Source organism: Jatropha curcas, chromosome 11 (genome assembly GCF_041381405.1).
Source record: "Jatropha curcas cultivar XTBG-Jc1 chromosome 11, XTBG_Jcur_1.0, whole genome shotgun sequence".
NCBI lineage: Eukaryota > Viridiplantae > Streptophyta > Magnoliopsida > Malpighiales > Euphorbiaceae > Jatropha > Jatropha curcas.
In genome coordinates this window covers 2,984,313-3,002,611 of record NC_143161.1, presented here as the reverse complement: position 1 = coordinate 3,002,611, position 18,299 = coordinate 2,984,313, and the positions used below count along the sequence as shown (strand labels likewise).

Below are 18,299 nucleotides of genomic sequence, written 5' to 3'. Positions count from 1 at the left end.
ATTTTCACAAATCCACACGCACAGCCCATCCATCGGGCAAATTCATATCCACTAATCCCGTCCGCCATAACCGTCATTTATTCGGTCACTTAATTCACATAGCCCATTAAAATTAATTGTTTTATAACTATTTATTTGTTAATAAAATTCCTAAAAGTTATTATTAGCTAGGAATATATATTTTAGTACCAACCTTATAATTAATATTCATGAAATATATTTAACAATATTTAATTTAATTTAATTTAATTTACTTAAATACTTAATTAAGTTCATTAATTAATTAATTCGGGATTTATTCAAAAATTGCGAATTAAGCTTTAGAGTGTACCGATTGAAAATCAGATTTTATGTCCGTGATCCGCGCGAAGAGGAGATCATTCTGCCTCTCGGGGTCTTCGTCGGAGTCTCGCCGGACCACCGCCGTCGCCGCCGTGCATGGTGGCCGGAAAATTTAACCTTCACCAAAATTGACAAACGATACATCATTTTATTCGTTTCGATGAGAGGATCACTAATATGTATTCAAATCAAGGTGGGTGTGAACTATTTGGCCGAAAATTGACCGGAAAGGTTCGGTGATACCCATTTTGGGTTTTCCGATTCCGGCTATTACAGTCGACGAGGAGCCTACCAAATGAAAGAGGAAGAAGAGAGGAGTCGATCAACACCTACCTCGACACCTCAAGTCATCGGAAACGATGGGAAATCGCCGGAGAAGTTGTTGCAACGGTGCTAAACGTTTCGGTCGAGATTTCTCTCAATCCGGGCTCAAACCGCGCAAACCAAAGTTTAAATCAAACTCCTTGCGACGAGTAGATATTTTTAGAGTATCTATTTGCCGGATTTGGCCGCCGGTGGTCAGAGAACGAGAAGAAAAGGGAACGAGAAGAAAAGGGGAGGGGGTTTGTTGAGAGAGAAGAGCGAGAGAGAGACCACTGAGTCTCTCTTCTCGTTTCTCTTTTCTTTCTCTTTTTTTTTTTTTTTTTTTTTTTTTTTTTTTTGTTTTTGTCTAGAATTTTCTAATTGGTGGATGGGGTTTGGGTCGATTCGAGTCTGGTTTGGTTTAAATCATGGTTTTAGCTTGGTTTTTCAATTGATTTATGGATTTTTCATCTGGTTTTCGAAAAATTAATTTGATTTTTGGGTCCAGTTCAATTTATTTGATTATTTTGTTCAATTCCGTAATATTTTCTCAATTTATTCATAAAATATTAATAACAAAGATTTTTAATTTTAGGCTGATTAATTTATATAGTAGTTACATATATATAGACACATTTTTAATCGATTAACAATTAGTGTTCCATTTTATTTTCATCGAAATTTTAAGTATTACCCAAACGAAAATTCTAAATAATATGTTTTTGGGCTTGAGCCCAATTCGTAAAACTTTGGGCTCAATTAGAATTACTCGATCTTAATAGCCCATATCAACATAAATCTAGATTTTTGATTTAATAAAAATTCTAAAGTTTTAAAAATAAAAATTCGGGGTATTACAATCTCCCCCCCTTAAGACAATTCGTCCTCGAATTGAATCTAGTGGGACAGAATAAGAATGGACGCATGGAAAATTGTAAAGTTATAAGAAATTGCTTCCAATACCAAGGAGACAGCTCAAGAGCGAAAATACAGACCGAGGAAACAAAGTGAGTGGGGTATTTTGATTGTATTTCTACCGCCAATTGTCATGTTTAGAATAAAATTCCGTTGCTAGGAAATCTTTTGAAATAAAAATCTTATAATTAACCCAGCCTTTCAATAAAATGCTTACTATATATATATATATTAAATTTTATTACGCATTTCTTTATGAAAACCAAATATATAATTTGCAAAAACAAAACAATTTGAAATTTAATTTACCTACAATAAGAAATGATTCATTAAATTCCCATATGTTAGCACTAAATCTTTTCTTAATCAAAGTAAAAAAAATTGTTACTTTAATCCAAAAATTTAAGAAAAATTTTCTTGTAATTTTCGTTATCTATAATATCGTAGGGTTATTCGAGCTCACTCTATAGGAATTTCTACACTCTTTATTTAATCGCCATCCCTATGTCTATCACTTATTCCATAAATTATCTGAACATTTATCATTAAAAGTTGACTTTCATAATATCCTCTCATTTCACTTATGTTGCTTGTTAATTCATCTTAAGGATATTAAAGCATACTTATTTAAGTATTCCTTCCACTTAGTTTCTTTATACTACGAATCATGATTTTCCACGGCTTATAGATCACTATCGTTTCAACCTAATATCTATTATTTCAATAACAGTTCATAAGTCCCGACCTAACGGTGTCTTACTATTCCGACATCACACCAATTAAGTAGGCTTCATTAATTCCATTTCTTTCACCCAACTCTGAATTACATAATTTACTCGTTTTCATATGACAGTTCAGTTTATACCTTATTTATGAAATAATAGCAAGGCCCTAATCCATATTTATAATACATAAGCTAATTGTTTAAAATTATTATTTTTTTATTATTTTTATTTTTATTTTTATTTTTATTTATTCAAGTTTTTAATATCATATCAATTTATCTATCTTCTCTTTTATTATTTAGTCTAACAAGGTATTTATAACTTTCCTTGAATTTATCCATTTCACCTTATCATTTCTAGTTTCTCAGGTTAGCACATTGCCACCTTATTATCTACACCTCGACTTAGTTCATGTCTTTCATCCTTTCGTTGGCATAAATTTTATTAATTACCTGACGATTCACTTCACAGTTCGTTTCACTTAATTTTTCTCAACTAATATCAACTAGTAACTGTACATTTCACTAATTCAATAACTATTCTCGAACTTTCCTCTTGAAGTTTAATTGTTTAATACATTTATGGGTTGTTTACATCTACTACTGATATCAGTTTAAGATAGCCCCCTAATCAATTTAAGTCAAAGCTTTGTCTCACAGGAGGATCAACTTCGAATATTCTTTTTCTTTACCGACAACCATCCTGTCAGGATTTAAATTAATTAATTTAATATTTATTGAAGAGCTCGGAAAAATTAATTGTCACATATTTAAATTGTATTGTAGTAACATATCTTTTAACTTCAAAACATCCCCTAAAGTTGACTAGTTTTCTTATGATCTCGTAAATTACCTGAAAGTTTAAATTTACATATCAAGTCTCTTTAGTTCTGATTTGTCACAATTCCTTGTAGTCTAAAAGGCATAGTATTAAAATTTCAATTCTTAATATACCTCTTTCAAAGTTTCACTAACTTGTATCTCTTATACCAAGTTAATTTCTACCTTAATAAATTCATTTCTTTTATTGATGTCATATCTCTTTTTCTTAAGAAAGAATTTATTTCAGTGGGTTCATTTATAATAATGGTCTACAACACTAGTTATCTCATATCAAACCTTTCATCAAATGTGTCTACTAAGGATTTTTGAGCAATTTAAGTCTTTATTTACTAATATTCACTGATATAAATTGGTAGATTAATCGTTTATTCAAAAATTCGACGAATGAGTTAACAACTACAGCCTAGGTGGACCATCCTATGGGTAACTGACTATTTAAAAAAACTTTTAAAATAATTTTCCTTTTGCTATTACTAGCCTCTCGAGTAGATTGGTCCACACCTTAAATTTTCCCAAAAGTTATTTTCACTAGTGATTTATATTTATATTATTATTTTATCTTTATTTATTTAGTTATTTATTTTATCATCATCATTATTTTTTTTATTTATTTATTTTTTTTATATGTATATTTCTTACATCTGAATTTTTCTTCTTTCCCAATTTGTTTCTAATTATTTATTCTAGTATTCCACAGTAGATAAATTAATTGACCATATTATCATCATCGGCTTTTCTACGATTTAACATCCCCTAGTCTTATCCAAATTCTTTAGCCTTTTGATTCATTTTAATCTTTCTTTTATCCTTCATATCTCCTTAGTGTACCCAACCTCATTTAAGTCTTATCCGTAAAAGAGTTTTAAGGATGGGTACATGAATCTAAGGCGTAAAACCATTATTTTACACAAAATTTATTTCCATCCTAAGGTCATTGCTTCTCAGATTTCTTTATTCTAATTTTTCAATCTCTATTTCATTATTATGAGTTATCTTTGACCTTTATTCTCTTCCGAATTTATTAACTTTTATTTTATTTTATTTAGCACCTCGATCTAATTTCGCACTTAATTCTTTAAAGCAGATTTTATATAAATGTTCTTTAAATTTAATAAGTAGTATTAGCCCTTTCTACATAACTCTCTACCTAGATACATCCAATTTCCTTAATTTATTAAGCTTTCCTACAGCATCCACGTTCCTTTCCCCATTCATTCCCCATTTGTGATTTAAAGTTATTCACCATCTTCTACATTTATTTTATTATAATAGATTTACGAACTTAGTCTAGCCCTTTAAGTATCCTACATGTGCTAGGATCTTAATTATATAATGTCTAATAAATTTATTACAAATTAAACTTTCACCTTATTAATTTTTTTAGATTATACCAACTATCCATTAGTTACACATTAGTCTCATAAGTCTATTATCGATTCAATCTAATTGCTCATTTTATTATAATAGATTCATAATTATTTCATGGCTTGTAATTACTTCCATTAACTATTAGTCAATCTTTTCCATATTAATCAAATTTTAACTTCACAACTTTTGCCCAATTATTCACTAACCACTTTAATTCTACATTAAAACACCCAAAATTTTACCCTTCATACTAATTGTTCAGAGGAAGTTTTACCTGCTTCTTTATCATGTTTACATTATTTTATATTGCTATAATTAATTTGACCTATTCAGTTAACATTATGTTCTTCACATTCAAGCACATAATTCATTTAACATTTTCTTTTATATTCTTAAGTTTCGCCTTGAATAATTGAGGATTTCTTGTCTATTATGATTATTTGTCTTAGATCCTCCTTTTCTAACCCTTGATTTAATTTAAATTACCATTTTCACTTTTTAATCGCTAACAGTAACATTTCTAGAATTTAATCTACATCTTAATTGACATTTTCAGTCAGATTCATATTCTATACTATTTATTATTAACTTATCAGTATTAATTTCTATAGGCCTAATTTAGTCCTCGGGATAGACAATATGATAAAAATTTAATCAAACATGCAATCATTGTAAATAATTTAAATTCTAAAATCAGATAAATTTTTGACATGCCGACAAAATAATAAAACCAAACAATTAATTGCAACTTCAAAACAATTTCCAATAAGCAAATAATAAAACATGTTTCTCAAATCGTAGTTCAAATAAATTTACTTTCTTATTATCTTTAAAACTCCAACTTCTTTTCTAAATAATTTCAAATAATTTTTGAAGCAGTGTCTCCTGTCGAATCATGGTGTACTGGGTGATCAGGCCATTACACCAATTTCCAACTGATCCTCTGCTTCAAAATAGATGGAGGGGATTTAGCAAAACTCAAAGTATTTATTTTAGAAACGTCAGTTACCCGGACTCTTTTTATAATTCCCTATTATTTCTGTACTTTTAATTCTCGTCCTAAGTTTCATACAGATTTCCTTCCATCCTCGTGCACGATGCGTCCACCGGCACTAAAATGGAATTCAATCCCGACTACAGCTCCTTTGTTGGTTACGGCCGATCCCAACATAGGAGTTCTCTATTTAATTTCCTATGTTCCGCAATTGATTCCTACGGCCCAACTTATGCTCTGATACCAACTTTGTCACGACCCATTTCCATGGGCCGGACCGGCACTAGGACCTGGGTAGGCTTAAGGCCCCCGAAGCCCGTAGTAAGCCTGTACTATTTAAAACTCGCATTCTAATCACAATTGTGGATTCAGGCCCAATAATTTATTTCACGATTATATCCAAAATACAATCCAAATAATAAATGTTTATACTCTATTTGTTCATTTACAACCCAGTTGGAATACAATTGCGGAACTCTACTCCATAATTCGCTACCCTTTGCATTTACATATTCAATAATTATTACTCTTATCGATCCACATCTCGTTCGTTCATTTGGACTCCAGGATTCTTCTTTCCATCTATTACCTGGGGAGGTTGGAAGGGGGGTGAGTACTAAACTCAGTGAGCAGGATTAGATAACTCTCTCACCCCACACAATCGTACAAATGCTAAAATATTTTAATGTGGTCACCCATTTAGTTATATGATCATGCAGTTTTTCACACAAATGGCAATACAACAGCAATCACAATTATTATCACCTTCATATAATCACATCATGTGGAAATTAGTCAGTGGCACCACCTGAAACCCCAACGAGCCGTCCTCACACATGGCTCGCCCTCTCATACATGTGCACCAGGGAGCCGATCCCCCATACGGCCAACTGGTCTAATCCTCACTGACCAGTCCTCTCATTGTTTTTCCATTCTCTCTCTTTTCTTTTCCATACCAACAGGAGGCAACCCGGTGGTCTCCATCCAATCTAGATCATCAAGTGCTCACAACAGGAGGCCACCCTGCGGGCTACAATCAAATCTAGATTATCAGGTGCGCAACAACAAGAGGCCATCCTGTGGTTCTATATAACCCATATCATCAGGTGCACACGGGGGCGCCGATCTCCCATTTTCCCGGCCGACGGTCAATATCATATCATATTCAGGATCCACATCACAGACCGTCCTCACAAACCCATGGTGGTCCACTTCATCCCAATTCCACACAAACAAGGCACAGTATATTCATAGCACAAGTAATCAAACAATTTTTACTATCAACAAATAGTGCATCATAATATGGCACTTCAATAAAATAATGCATGATAACATTTAGCCGTGAATGCATGCATGCAGGCGGATGAGGTGAATTATCTAACACTACTCACAGTTCTTTATTGCCCTCTAAAGGGACTGCCTTTCTAGCCACATGCTTCCAGCCTTTGTCCTCGCATTTCAGAATTTTATAAACCTCTAAAATAAACAATAAAATTCTAAGTAAGAAGTTTAATTTGAAAGATTCTCTTTCATATTCGTTTATTAGTTTTGGTTTCCAGTCATTTAATTCACTTATTAAGATATATATTGGGTTTCCTTATTTATTTATTTATTCTAATTTATCGCCTTTAAATAAAACGTTTAGTTATCCGTTAAGTAATATTTTATAATAACGCTAAGAAGAATACGAATATTAATCATAATAATATTATTAATAGTATTAATACGATTGATAATATAATATCACAAACGATAATCATTTTAGTCGTATTATCTATTACGGATTTCTTTACTAAGTGTTCGCCGAAATTTCGGCAGCATTTCCTCTATAAACTGTACTACCCAATTTATCAAATTTTCACAAATCCACACGCACAGCCCATCCATCGGGCAAATTCATATCCACTAATCCCGTCCGCCATAACCGTCATTTATTCGGTCACTTAATTCACATAGCCCATTAAAATTAATTGTTTTATAACTATTTATTTGTTAATAAAATTCCTAAAAGTTATTATTAGCTAGGAATATATATTTTAGTACCAACCTTATAATTAATATTCATGAAATATATTTAACAATATTTAATTTAATTTAATTTAATTTACTTAAATACTTAATTAAGTTCATTAATTAATTAATTCGGGATTTATTCAAAAATTGCGAATTAAGCTTTAGAGTGTACCGATTGAAAATCAGATTTTATGTCCGTGATCCGCGCGAAGAGGAGATCATTCTGCCTCTCGGGGTCTTCGTCGGAGTCTCGCCGGACCACCGCCGTCGCCGCCGTGCATGGTGGCCGGAAAATTTAACCTTCACCAAAATTGACAAACGATACATCATTTTATTCGTTTCGATGAGAGGATCACTAATATGTATTCAAATCAAGGTGGGTGTGAACTATTTGGCCGAAAATTGACCGGAAAGGTTCGGTGATACCCATTTTGGGTTTTCCGATTCCGGCTATTACAGTCGACGAGGAGCCTACCAAATGAAAGAGGAAGAAGAGAGGAGTCGATCAACACCTACCTCGACACCTCAAGTCATCGGAAACGATGGGAAATCGCCGGAGAAGTTGTTGCAACGGTGCTAAACGTTTCGGTCGAGATTTCTCTCAATCCGGGCTCAAACCGCGCAAACCAAAGTTTAAATCAAACTCCTTGCGACGAGTAGATATTTTTAGAGTATCTATTTGCCGGATTTGGCCGCCGGTGGTCAGAGAACGAGAAGAAAAGGGAACGAGAAGAAAAGGGGAGGGGGTTTGTTGAGAGAGAAGAGCGAGAGAGAGACCACTGAGTCTCTCTTCTCGTTTCTCTTTTCTTTCTCTTTTTTTTTTTTTTTTTTTTTTTTTTTTTTTTTGTTTTTGTCTAGAATTTTCTAATTGGTGGATGGGGTTTGGGTCGATTCGAGTCTGGTTTGGTTTAAATCATGGTTTTAGCTTGGTTTTTCAATTGATTTATGGATTTTTCATCTGGTTTTCGAAAAATTAATTTGATTTTTGGGTCCAGTTCAATTTATTTGATTATTTTGTTCAATTCCGTAATATTTTCTCAATTTATTCATAAAATATTAATAACAAAGATTTTTAATTTTAGGCTGATTAATTTATATAGTAGTTACATATATATAGACACATTTTTAATCGATTAACAATTAGTGTTCCATTTTATTTTCATCGAAATTTTAAGTATTACCCAAACGAAAATTCTAAATAATATGTTTTTGGGCTTGAGCCCAATTCGTAAAACTTTGGGCTCAATTAGAATTACTCGATCTTAATAGCCCATATCAACATAAATCTAGATTTTTGATTTAATAAAAATTCTAAAGTTTTAAAAATAAAAATTCGGGGTATTACAGCTTCATTATTTTTCATATATATTTTTTTTACTTTGGAGTAATATATAGAATCATTCTTTTTTTTTTATGAGCAAAAATTTATTTTATTATTAAAATCTAAAAAAAAAATTAACTTAGCCAAGCATTCAAATTCGAATCATCAAACCTCCCCAATAAACCGAATCAAGCTTAATAATGGTAGATTTGTTTTATGGTGTGAAAGGAAAGTTACACTTTCCAATTCTACTAAAACAAATTACCGTGTAATAAAAACTATGTAAAGATTTACATATTAAATATGGATGCATTTCCTTTATTGAAGAGATATGACAATATAGTTGCTAGAGGTTGACATTGTATGTTTTTTAGACTTGTTAATATTTTATGTGTGTTTTTCTTTTTTTTTTTTTATATTGTCATATTATATATTGGGAAAAATGTATGAAAAAATTTATTATTCGTATAATATTAATTACATTTTTTAATACATATAAAATAATGTTGTAAAAATAATTTAAAAAGGCACGCCAAAAAAGCTATTATTATTACAGTAACAAGCATATATGATATTATCAAATTTATAATTTTAAAAATACAGCACAATAGATTCAACATAAAATTTATGGTGTTTTAAAATTTTTTTTGTGAAGTACAATAGTAAATTATGTATTCCGCATATGTACTATTTTTACATAAGTTCTGTTCGATAACAACTTTTGAAGTGGTGTTCAGTATTTTGATAAAGTTAAAAACACTATCTTAATTAATTATAACGTTCCGTAATACAATAACTACCTTAGTGTTTAGAGTTTAAGACAATGTTTCATAAAATAAGATTTTATAATTTATTTATGACACCTATATCTATTACTTGTATTTACCTTGTTCCTAATTTTCATAAACAGCTAATTAAACAGTTATTTATACCGAATACTTTCATTCTAAATCGCTATATAATTATTAACCAGCAATAACTAATATTTAACTGTAGCTAACCACTAATAAATCAATTGACAGCCATTAAAACAGTTTATAACTATTATAAGAATTAAATTTATACGATAGACTCGTAATCAAAGCTTTAGCGAAAGACAACGCGCTAATAAAGCGAGTTAGGAAAAGAGAATGATTGTATTTATCCAATTAGTAGGTAGGGGTAAATAATGATATAAAATATTAATGTGCCGTGTCCGAATAAAAAATTTCCACGTACTCATCCATACCTCTCAGTGGATGACATACTTACGTCACCGTTTTAGGCTTTTAGCCTTTCGGGAGTTCACAAGTGGGCTTTCAAGTGGACTTCATGATGGACTTCGGCCGACTGATCACGGCAGATCAAACCTAGTCCAAGGTTTACCTGCACCGTCTTCACTTGAGAATTTCCATTTATTTTTTTATTTTTAAGTTATATTCTTCAATTTAATTGTTAAAAAATTTTCCTTTTAAAATTTTAAATTTTTTCGACTTTTTTAACGTTTTATTATGCTTAGGTAAAAGTAAAATAAATTTAATCTTACAATAGAGAAATATAATATTTATTTAATAAAAAACTACTCCCTATAGTTAGATTTTAGCTTTTTAATTCGATTTAATATTATGAACAACAATTGAGACTTTTTTTAAATAACATTTATAAAATTTATGATAATTTTTGCGGTATAAAATGATTTAAATCCAAAATTTCCACAATCAATTAAATTAAATTATATGGAGATAATCTATTAACCGTTAAATGTATTAATAATTTAATAAATTAGATAAACATTTTAATAATTTAATAATTTATTTTCTATTTATGCAAGAAGCAGATAAACATACCACATAGATATGTTGTTTATCATTGAGAAATTGAATTTGCTATGTAAATTTCCTTCAAATATTTTTGCATGTTTTTGGAAAGCATTCATCTATCATAAGAAACCAGGGTGTTCATTTTATTTTCAGTGAAAGGAAAAGGGAAAAGAATAAACATTTCAATTTATATGAAAATAATAATTTAGTTATAGATGTTACAAAAAAAAAAAAAAAAAGAGTTATAGAAAATAACTTTAAAGAAAAATCTAACTATAAAAAAATAAATTAAAATAATTATTACTGTAAGTTTTATAGACAGGAAAATATATTTAATACATAAATTTTATATTCCGTGCAACAGTGACAATCGCTTAAAATTTTTATCATAAATTGATCTAAAGATTAATTGTAAATTAAATTAAGCATTTAATAAAAGTTAAAGGATCAAATTTGTTTTTTATCCAAAAAAAAAAAAATTATGAAATTAGATGAACAATCTTGATAAATCCTAATGAAATTTAAAAATATATTAAAATAATAGCTAAATCTATTATATGAGTATTAATCATATTTACAAAGCAAAATATACTTCTAAATTTTTATTTAGATGAACAAAACTAAAAATATATTTAAATCTATTATATGAGTGTTAACCACTGGATTAATTTAAAAATTTTAATGTTCACTAAAAATATTTGTTTTCTTTATATATATATATATATATATATATATATATATATATATATAGTTTGTTTTCTAAAATTTTGGCAGCGTCATCACCACTTGGAGGTAGATTGAGCATTATTGGTTTTAAGTTTTGGCCAACCAAACCAACCAGCAACGAAGCTGCTGCCGAAGATGAGGGTCTTACTCTGCCACTGTAATTCATCCTCTGCACTCCCGCTATCATCATCATCAGCATCATCCTCAGCAACACTAACCAATAAACCTCCGATTATCCTCAGCTTCAGCACTAACAACAACAACTGGGCCAAAAAAGCCTTACTTAGAGCTTTCACTGGAGCTCTCTCTTTGAACCTTTTACTATCTTCTCCATTTTCTCTCGCATCAGTGTCATCACCCCCGTCGGTACAACTACAATCGCCTTCTACTCCGCCTAATTCTTCGATAGAGAATTGTTCAGAAGAAGAGGAAAACAAATATCGAGAAGAGATTACTGGACCTCAAGCGGTGACCAATGAGGGAATTGTGGAGGAAGCTTGGCAGATAGTTAACGACAGCTTTCTAGATACTGGCCGCCATCGCTGGACTCCTGAATCTTGGCAGGTAACTATCAAACGCAAAATTCACTAATGTGATCGATTACTTTGTCTCATTTCTTTTTTTATTGGAAGTTTTTCAAATTTGTTCCCAAATTTTCAAATTAGTTAGCATTTTCATGTCGAAATGGCAAACCTCTTAAAATGGATGCGTTTGTAGGAGGCTATGTCATTTTTAACCGTGAGTCTTTTCTGTATAAACTGGCTGTTATGAACATCTCATGGCATGTCGTCTGTTTGTTGTTTTTGTCCACACCGCACGGGAAAATGGCTTGCTCTTAGGAGACCAACTTGTCATTTTTAACGATTAATATTTATGTAAACTATTAGCCATTTCGCAATGAACGACACAAGCAGTCCGTTTTAAGGAGCTGTAATCTATGTGACTATGCTCATGTCGTTCGGATAACGGCTGTCCTTTCTGAAGAACGATAACATTTGCACAATCGTCGGGAGACATGGCATGTCTGTTAGGGGAGCCAAGCCGCATTGGAAAAGGAGATACTGTTTTGTGAATTCAGAAAGACGACGAGTTATTAAGAAAGATTACGCGTTATCCTTTTGGGTGAACAAGAAAGATTACACTTTATGTAAAAATTGCATTCATACTTGCTATCAATTGGATAGTTTGTGACTATGTTTGACGCAGAACCGTTGTTCTGCTTACAGCAAAAAAGAGAGGATATTTTGAGCACTTCCATTCAGAGTAGATCGAAGGCTCATGATATAATTAAGAGGATGCTGGCTAGCTTGGGTGACCCTTATACACGTTTTCTTTCACCTGCTGAGGTAAGTGGGTCAAGTTTCTTCATGATTCCCTTCTGTTTTCTCTTCAATAATTTTAATTTTTTTTAGTGGCAGTTCCCAGATATGTGCTTTGTAATCATTTCCCTAGGACTTTCAATGGTTGACGCCTAGGTGTATAGCCAAATTGTTGATTTAAAGCAGATCAACTACTGAAAAGAAATTATTGTGCTAAGTTATTTTCAGAGGCAGTAGATGATGCAAAGACTAGTTATAGCTTACTTCGTAAGAAATCTCTTGTAGCAACACTTTGTTTTTGTGAAGCAAGCTTCATAGAGCATCTGCTTTATAAATTATATGCACTTGGATTGAGAATGTGCATATAGAAAATTGCTAGTTTGTCCCGAGGAGGTGCAGCTGGTATCTACATATGACAGGGCAGCTAATGTTGTTGCTTTGGTGACTTGATATGAGAAGCATCTGTTACCTTAAGCATCAGGCTGGTAATAAGTTATTCCTGATTTTCTTCTTGTATAAATAATGCCTTCTAATATCATTATGTGAGAGGTCAACTTAGAATGATCTTAGCAAAGTGGTTGTGAATGATGGAGTATCATTGAAACATTTCTATAGATGTAATCCTAAATTGGATAGGAAGGGGGAAGCAATCCTTATGCCCGATCTTAATTAGATTGGGTCAAGACATATTTGTTTTGAATAGAAAATCTAACCAATAAGTTTTGACTGAATAACTTAGGAGTTGTCTCAAGCGCTACATGGCTGGTGAATTCAAATCCTAGCTAGAGCCTACTGAACAATATATAATATAGATCTTAATTCACATTTCTCAATTATTTGTTCTTAACAAGTCGTCTTTTAAGATATAAAACTTTTTCTTACAAGATGCATTAGTGGTTCAAGGTGTAGCATTGGAACTGCTATGTAGGCTTTTGTTTACCGAGGGTTCGAATCCCTCTCTTTCCGTACCCTTCCTTAATTTATCAATGTGTTCTAGTTTGTGTTAAGCTCTTGAAACATACAAGTCCTTGAGTCTTATCTGTTGCATATGTACATGGTTTTACTTATGTATTTCAGTTTTCTGATTGCATGGAATGTATTGCCTTTGTTACTGTGAAAGTTCTCGAAGATGGCAAGGTATGACATGACAGGTATTGGGATAAACCTTAGGGAAGTTCCTGACGAGAGTGGAATGGGGAAACTGAAGGTACTAGGTCTCCTACTGGATGGGCCTGCTCATACTGCAGGTGTAAGACAGGTAGCCATGAAGCCAAAACTACAGATGTTGATCCCACTTTTTTTATATACTTATTTAATTGGCATTGGTTCTTGTAGTTCATCACACAGCTATCCTTGATTGAGTTTATGTTTGGAGGGTAACTATCTGCTTTGCTTAGTAAGGAGCTTCCTATTCTTCATACACAATTTGGGACTTATTGTTATGCCAAATGTGTTTTTCCCATTAAATCATCAATTAGATACATGGGGCCAAAAAACATTTCTAGGTTTTGGGTTCAACTGGGTTTAGGAACGGGCTCATTTTAATTCTATATTGGAGCAGCATCTATACGTGCATATCTTATTAAACTATAAGAATAGAAGAATTACAAACTCCTTTGGAAAGGTAATGTCTTCCCTCCCATTGTAAGCATAAATAAATCATGCTATTGGACAATCTGCACGGTGCTCCTATACATATGATGTGGCCATTTTAGACCATTTTTTAGTGAAAGCAATCAAGTTCAACTGCACTTTCTTGGAAATTTCTGTATTTGATTTTATTGCTGTTATCATTTGAAGACACGATCACACTATTTCTATTGTTTCTATCCCGTAAGTCACTAGCAAGTGGGTTCCCGAAATTATGATCTTTGTGTAGATTCAATTGTAAGATACAGATTTATCTGCATATATTATTTTCTTAGATCTATCAATCCAGCTGGGTCGAAAATACAAGCATTTCAATTCGGTTGACATCATTAATTGTTTTGTTTTTTTGCAAGATAAATTGTTAATACTATATGGAGTGAGCTTCCTTTATATTCTTTATTCTTTTGCCAGGGGGATGAAGTATTAGCTGTCAATGGAGAGGATGTCAGGGGGAAGTCAGCTTTTGAAGTATCATCTTTATTACAAGGCCCAAATGAAACATTTGTAACAATTAAGGTTTTGAAGTTCGCCCAAGATATAGAGGACTGCTACTTTAGCTTTTTGTAGTATATTAATTTATTGTTTCACTATATATTGAGAATTCTGTGGTTAATTATAGGTGAAACATGGCAACTGTGGACCTATTCAATCTTTAGAAGTTCAAAGGCAACTCATTGCTCGTACACCAGTCTTTTACCGCTTGGAACAAGTAAACAAAGATGCCACTTCTGTTGGGTATGTGCGCTTAAAGGAGTTCAATGCATTGGCCAAAAAAGATTTGGTAATTGGTAAATATTTATCTATTTTGCTATTGCAGTAATTATGGTATTATAACATTTCTTTGTGATGCATAGGCTTCTGTTTGTTATGAATATCCATACGAACATAAGTCCCATTAAAGAACTACATAATGTATGTTTTCCTTTCTTTCTCAGGCTGCTTAGTTTTTTAACTTTATAAAAGAGCACAGGAGAGAGAACATACTTAGAAGTTTAAAAAATAAACTATATATCTTTTGGTACCATGGAAATCTAGTTTTTAGACCTTTAATTCTACTTCTGTCTTTCTGAATTTTCTCGCAAAAAGAGTTGAGAAAATGCGACAGCAAAGTGAAATAAGTAACCTTTTTTCTTTGTTTCTCATTATATTATTTTTTTACAATGACAGGAAAAAAAACCAAGTGAAAGAATAGCTATTACAAAGTTGAGAAATACAAACTAGAAAATTTGGTGCTATATCCATTTTGATGCAACACATGCCTTTGTAAAACACCATTGGTTGTGCTTTTGTTTTTAAATTGTTGAACCTGAATGGTCCAAACACTCCCATGTACCCCTAAGCTTATTATTGTTTTTTTTTTCCCTCTTTCTATTTATTTTGATTTTCTCTATTTATGGTCACATCCATTTGGAGCTTGGATGATTATGCTATTCTGGAGCTTAAGACATTATTAATATTTTTCAGTTGGTTATGCTTTAATTTATGGAGTTCCTGATGGCCTAACAGAACTAAGTAAATAATGATTATTGCAGCAATGAAGCGACTTCAAGACATGGGTGCCTCATATTTCGTACTGGATCTTAGAGATAATCTTGGTGGACTAGTACAGGTTATCTCATCCAGTTTACGTTTTGCACTCAACTCTAGTAATTTACCAGTCCTATTCATAAATATCTTCAAAAAACCAGAGCTCATGGGTTTGGAAAGGGAACCTCTTGCTATTTAAACCTTAAGATCTCATTAATTCCTATCCTTCAACACCTTATTTGATAAAAGCTCCCAAACACTGTAAGTTTCATGACATATTAGTAATGAGATGTACTGTGAATTAATGGTCAAAAAGATGGTCATAAATAATCTGCATTCCATGTTTTTTTTTTCTGAGGTCGAGTTTGATTTGTTAGTTTGATTCAATCTTTTATTGATTTCAGGCTGGAATTGAGATTTCCAAGCTCTTTCTTAATGAAGGGAAGACGGTATGTGGGTTCACAAGATTTGAACTTTGAAGAATCATTTTCTTGCTTGCTCATGCGTTATATGATACCTGAAACTATTGCAATAGTTTTTCTTTTCATTTTTTGGGGACTTTCTCTGTCATCCAAATTTTAAAATTAGTTAAGTGATTCTCATCCCTAAAGATAAGTTGCTAGGTAATCTCTTATTAGCTCCCAATGGATGGTGTGAGCACATGCACTTGGATGTCAAACTATCTTATTTGTGTTAGCTGGCATTAATATCTGGCACTAAATTCAGGAATTTAGTTCCTCAGGAATTGATATATTCATTTGATGTTTTATCCTAATGACGTGTGAGAACAGGTGATTTATACTGTTGGTAAGGATCCCCAGTACCAAAACACTATAGTTGCTGATACTGCGCCATTGGTTACAGCTCCTGTTATTGTAAGTTCTCATGTCTCCATTCCAAACAACTATAAATCTATTTGTTTTTATCAATAAATCAAATTAGGCTTCTCACCAGCAAAATCCAAATATTTTATTCCAGCAGCATTATTTGTCAATAGATTGTTCATTTGTGGATCATTTTTCTTTTTTTGCCAAGCAACAAATGTATGGACAACAAATTATAAACCTAAGCTCGAGACTGGAGCTTCTCAAATGCTTTTGGTCTTCTTTGATGCTCCAAAACATAGCCTCAGTCTTGGTTATTATACTATTGGCACCGTCTGTGTTACATGTTATAGATTTGATATCTTGCATGTGGCATATGTGATTCATTTCTTGTTACATCCCTTTTGAAGGTTTCATTTGTGTTGTCATAGCTGAGAGATTATTTGTTTGGATGGATCACAAGTACAGTTTTAACCACAACACTTCTTCTGTAGGTTTTGGTGAACAACAAAACTGCTAGTGCAAGTGAAATTGTGAGTGACTTCATTTACCAAATTATGTGCAATTCTTTGGCTATTGCAGTTGCGGTACTGTTGTTGAAGCTCTTATTTCAGGTTGCATCTGCTCTTCATGATAACTGTAGAGCAGTTCTTGTGGGAGAAAGAACTTTTGGCAAGGTTTGTTTAATTTGCTAATGATTTATATTATTTATGGTGTTTACCAATTCTATTTCTACCATGCAATTCATAATGCGCTTGTTATGACATATAACAAAGCGCGTGCAGACCTCCTCCTCCACTGAATCTAACTTCCATACTGGTGCATTTCCTCATTGATGGTGAAAAAAACAAAAAGAACAACTACTTGGCTGTTCATGTATCAGCTCAGAAATTGGATTTCTTTGGACCGTAATCTGTTTCAGTGTGGTTCCCATATGTTTGAGTCCATTAAATGTCCATCTGTAGGGACAGTCACTTGTCAAGGAATCCAAAAGTGTTGAATTTGGATAATGATGATGCCGTAATAGTTGAGCGATAGTAATGGTAGTGGGTACCTTGTAATAGCTTTGACGCTACTGCATTTTCTTTCAGGGTTTGATTCAATCAGTTTTTGAGCTTCGCGATGGGTCTGGAGTGGTCGTCACTGTTGGGAAGTATGTCACACCAAATCATATGGACATAAATGGCAACGGAATAGAGCCTGATTATCGAAATTTTCCAGGTTATAATTCATCTTCGTGTTCTCCATCCCTTCCCTTCTAGCAATAGCCATTTATAATCTGAAGAAAACTTGATATACAGCTTGGGGTGATGTTACGCGGCATTTATTACAATGCAATATGAATCAACAAGGATAAAACTCTGAGTTTACCGTACGTTTCTTGAAAATTTGAGCATATTGAAGTGAAGACATGATATAATCAGCTGATGGGTGATTGTGCTTTTAAAGCAAACTTACATGTTAACTGAAAAGCATGTCTCCACCGAAGGCATCTGCTTCTGCATGATTTCTGATGGATCACTTGCTTCACAAAGATACTGGTTGGGGAGATGCCCTTTCCATTTCGATGTGCATTGATAATTGAAAATGTCAGCTGAATTCTGGTGGAAGGTCCAAGTTGTTGATCAGTT

General features: G+C 32.4%; 1 protein-coding gene and 1 long non-coding RNA gene across 8 annotated transcripts; one reads left to right on the top strand and one right to left on the bottom strand.

The window, feature by feature from the left end:
• Window positions 1–33: 33 nt before the first annotated feature.
• LOC149492365 (uncharacterized) lies at window positions 34–8,804 on the bottom strand. The gene is made up of 5 exons (XR_016318861.1): window positions 8,019–8,804; window positions 7,675–7,802; window positions 6,881–6,965; window positions 676–6,078; window positions 34–459 (listed from the first exon to the last, which is right to left on the bottom strand). It is a non-coding gene; the product is annotated as an uncharacterized LOC149492365 (long non-coding RNA).
• Window positions 8,805–11,389: 2,585 nt separating this feature from the next.
• On the top strand, window positions 11,390–18,293 carry LOC105649753 (Peptidase S41 family protein). 7 transcript variants are annotated; one of them, XM_089716597.1, is made up of 12 exons: window positions 11,390–11,912; window positions 12,575–12,694; window positions 13,788–13,925; window positions 14,729–14,833; window positions 14,937–15,105; window positions 15,850–15,926; window positions 16,249–16,293; window positions 16,636–16,719; window positions 17,163–17,201; window positions 17,283–17,345; window positions 17,760–17,889; window positions 17,970–18,293. In XM_089716597.1, exons 1-12 carry the CDS (start codon window positions 11,484–11,486, stop codon window positions 18,023–18,025), a joined length of 1,455 nt encoding a protein of 484 aa, XP_089572723.1. In that variant the 5' UTR covers window positions 11,390–11,483; the 3' UTR covers window positions 18,026–18,293. The 7 variants fall into 7 exon arrangements, 6 of the variants coding, with proteins under 6 accessions (XP_089572723.1, XP_089572722.1, XP_089572725.1 ...); XM_089716596.1 differs by having other exon boundaries at window positions 17,163–17,345; XR_016318922.1 differs by lacking the exons at window positions 17,163–17,201; window positions 17,970–18,293 and having other exon boundaries at window positions 17,251–17,345; window positions 17,760–17,845.
• Window positions 18,294–18,299: the final 6 nt, after the last annotated feature.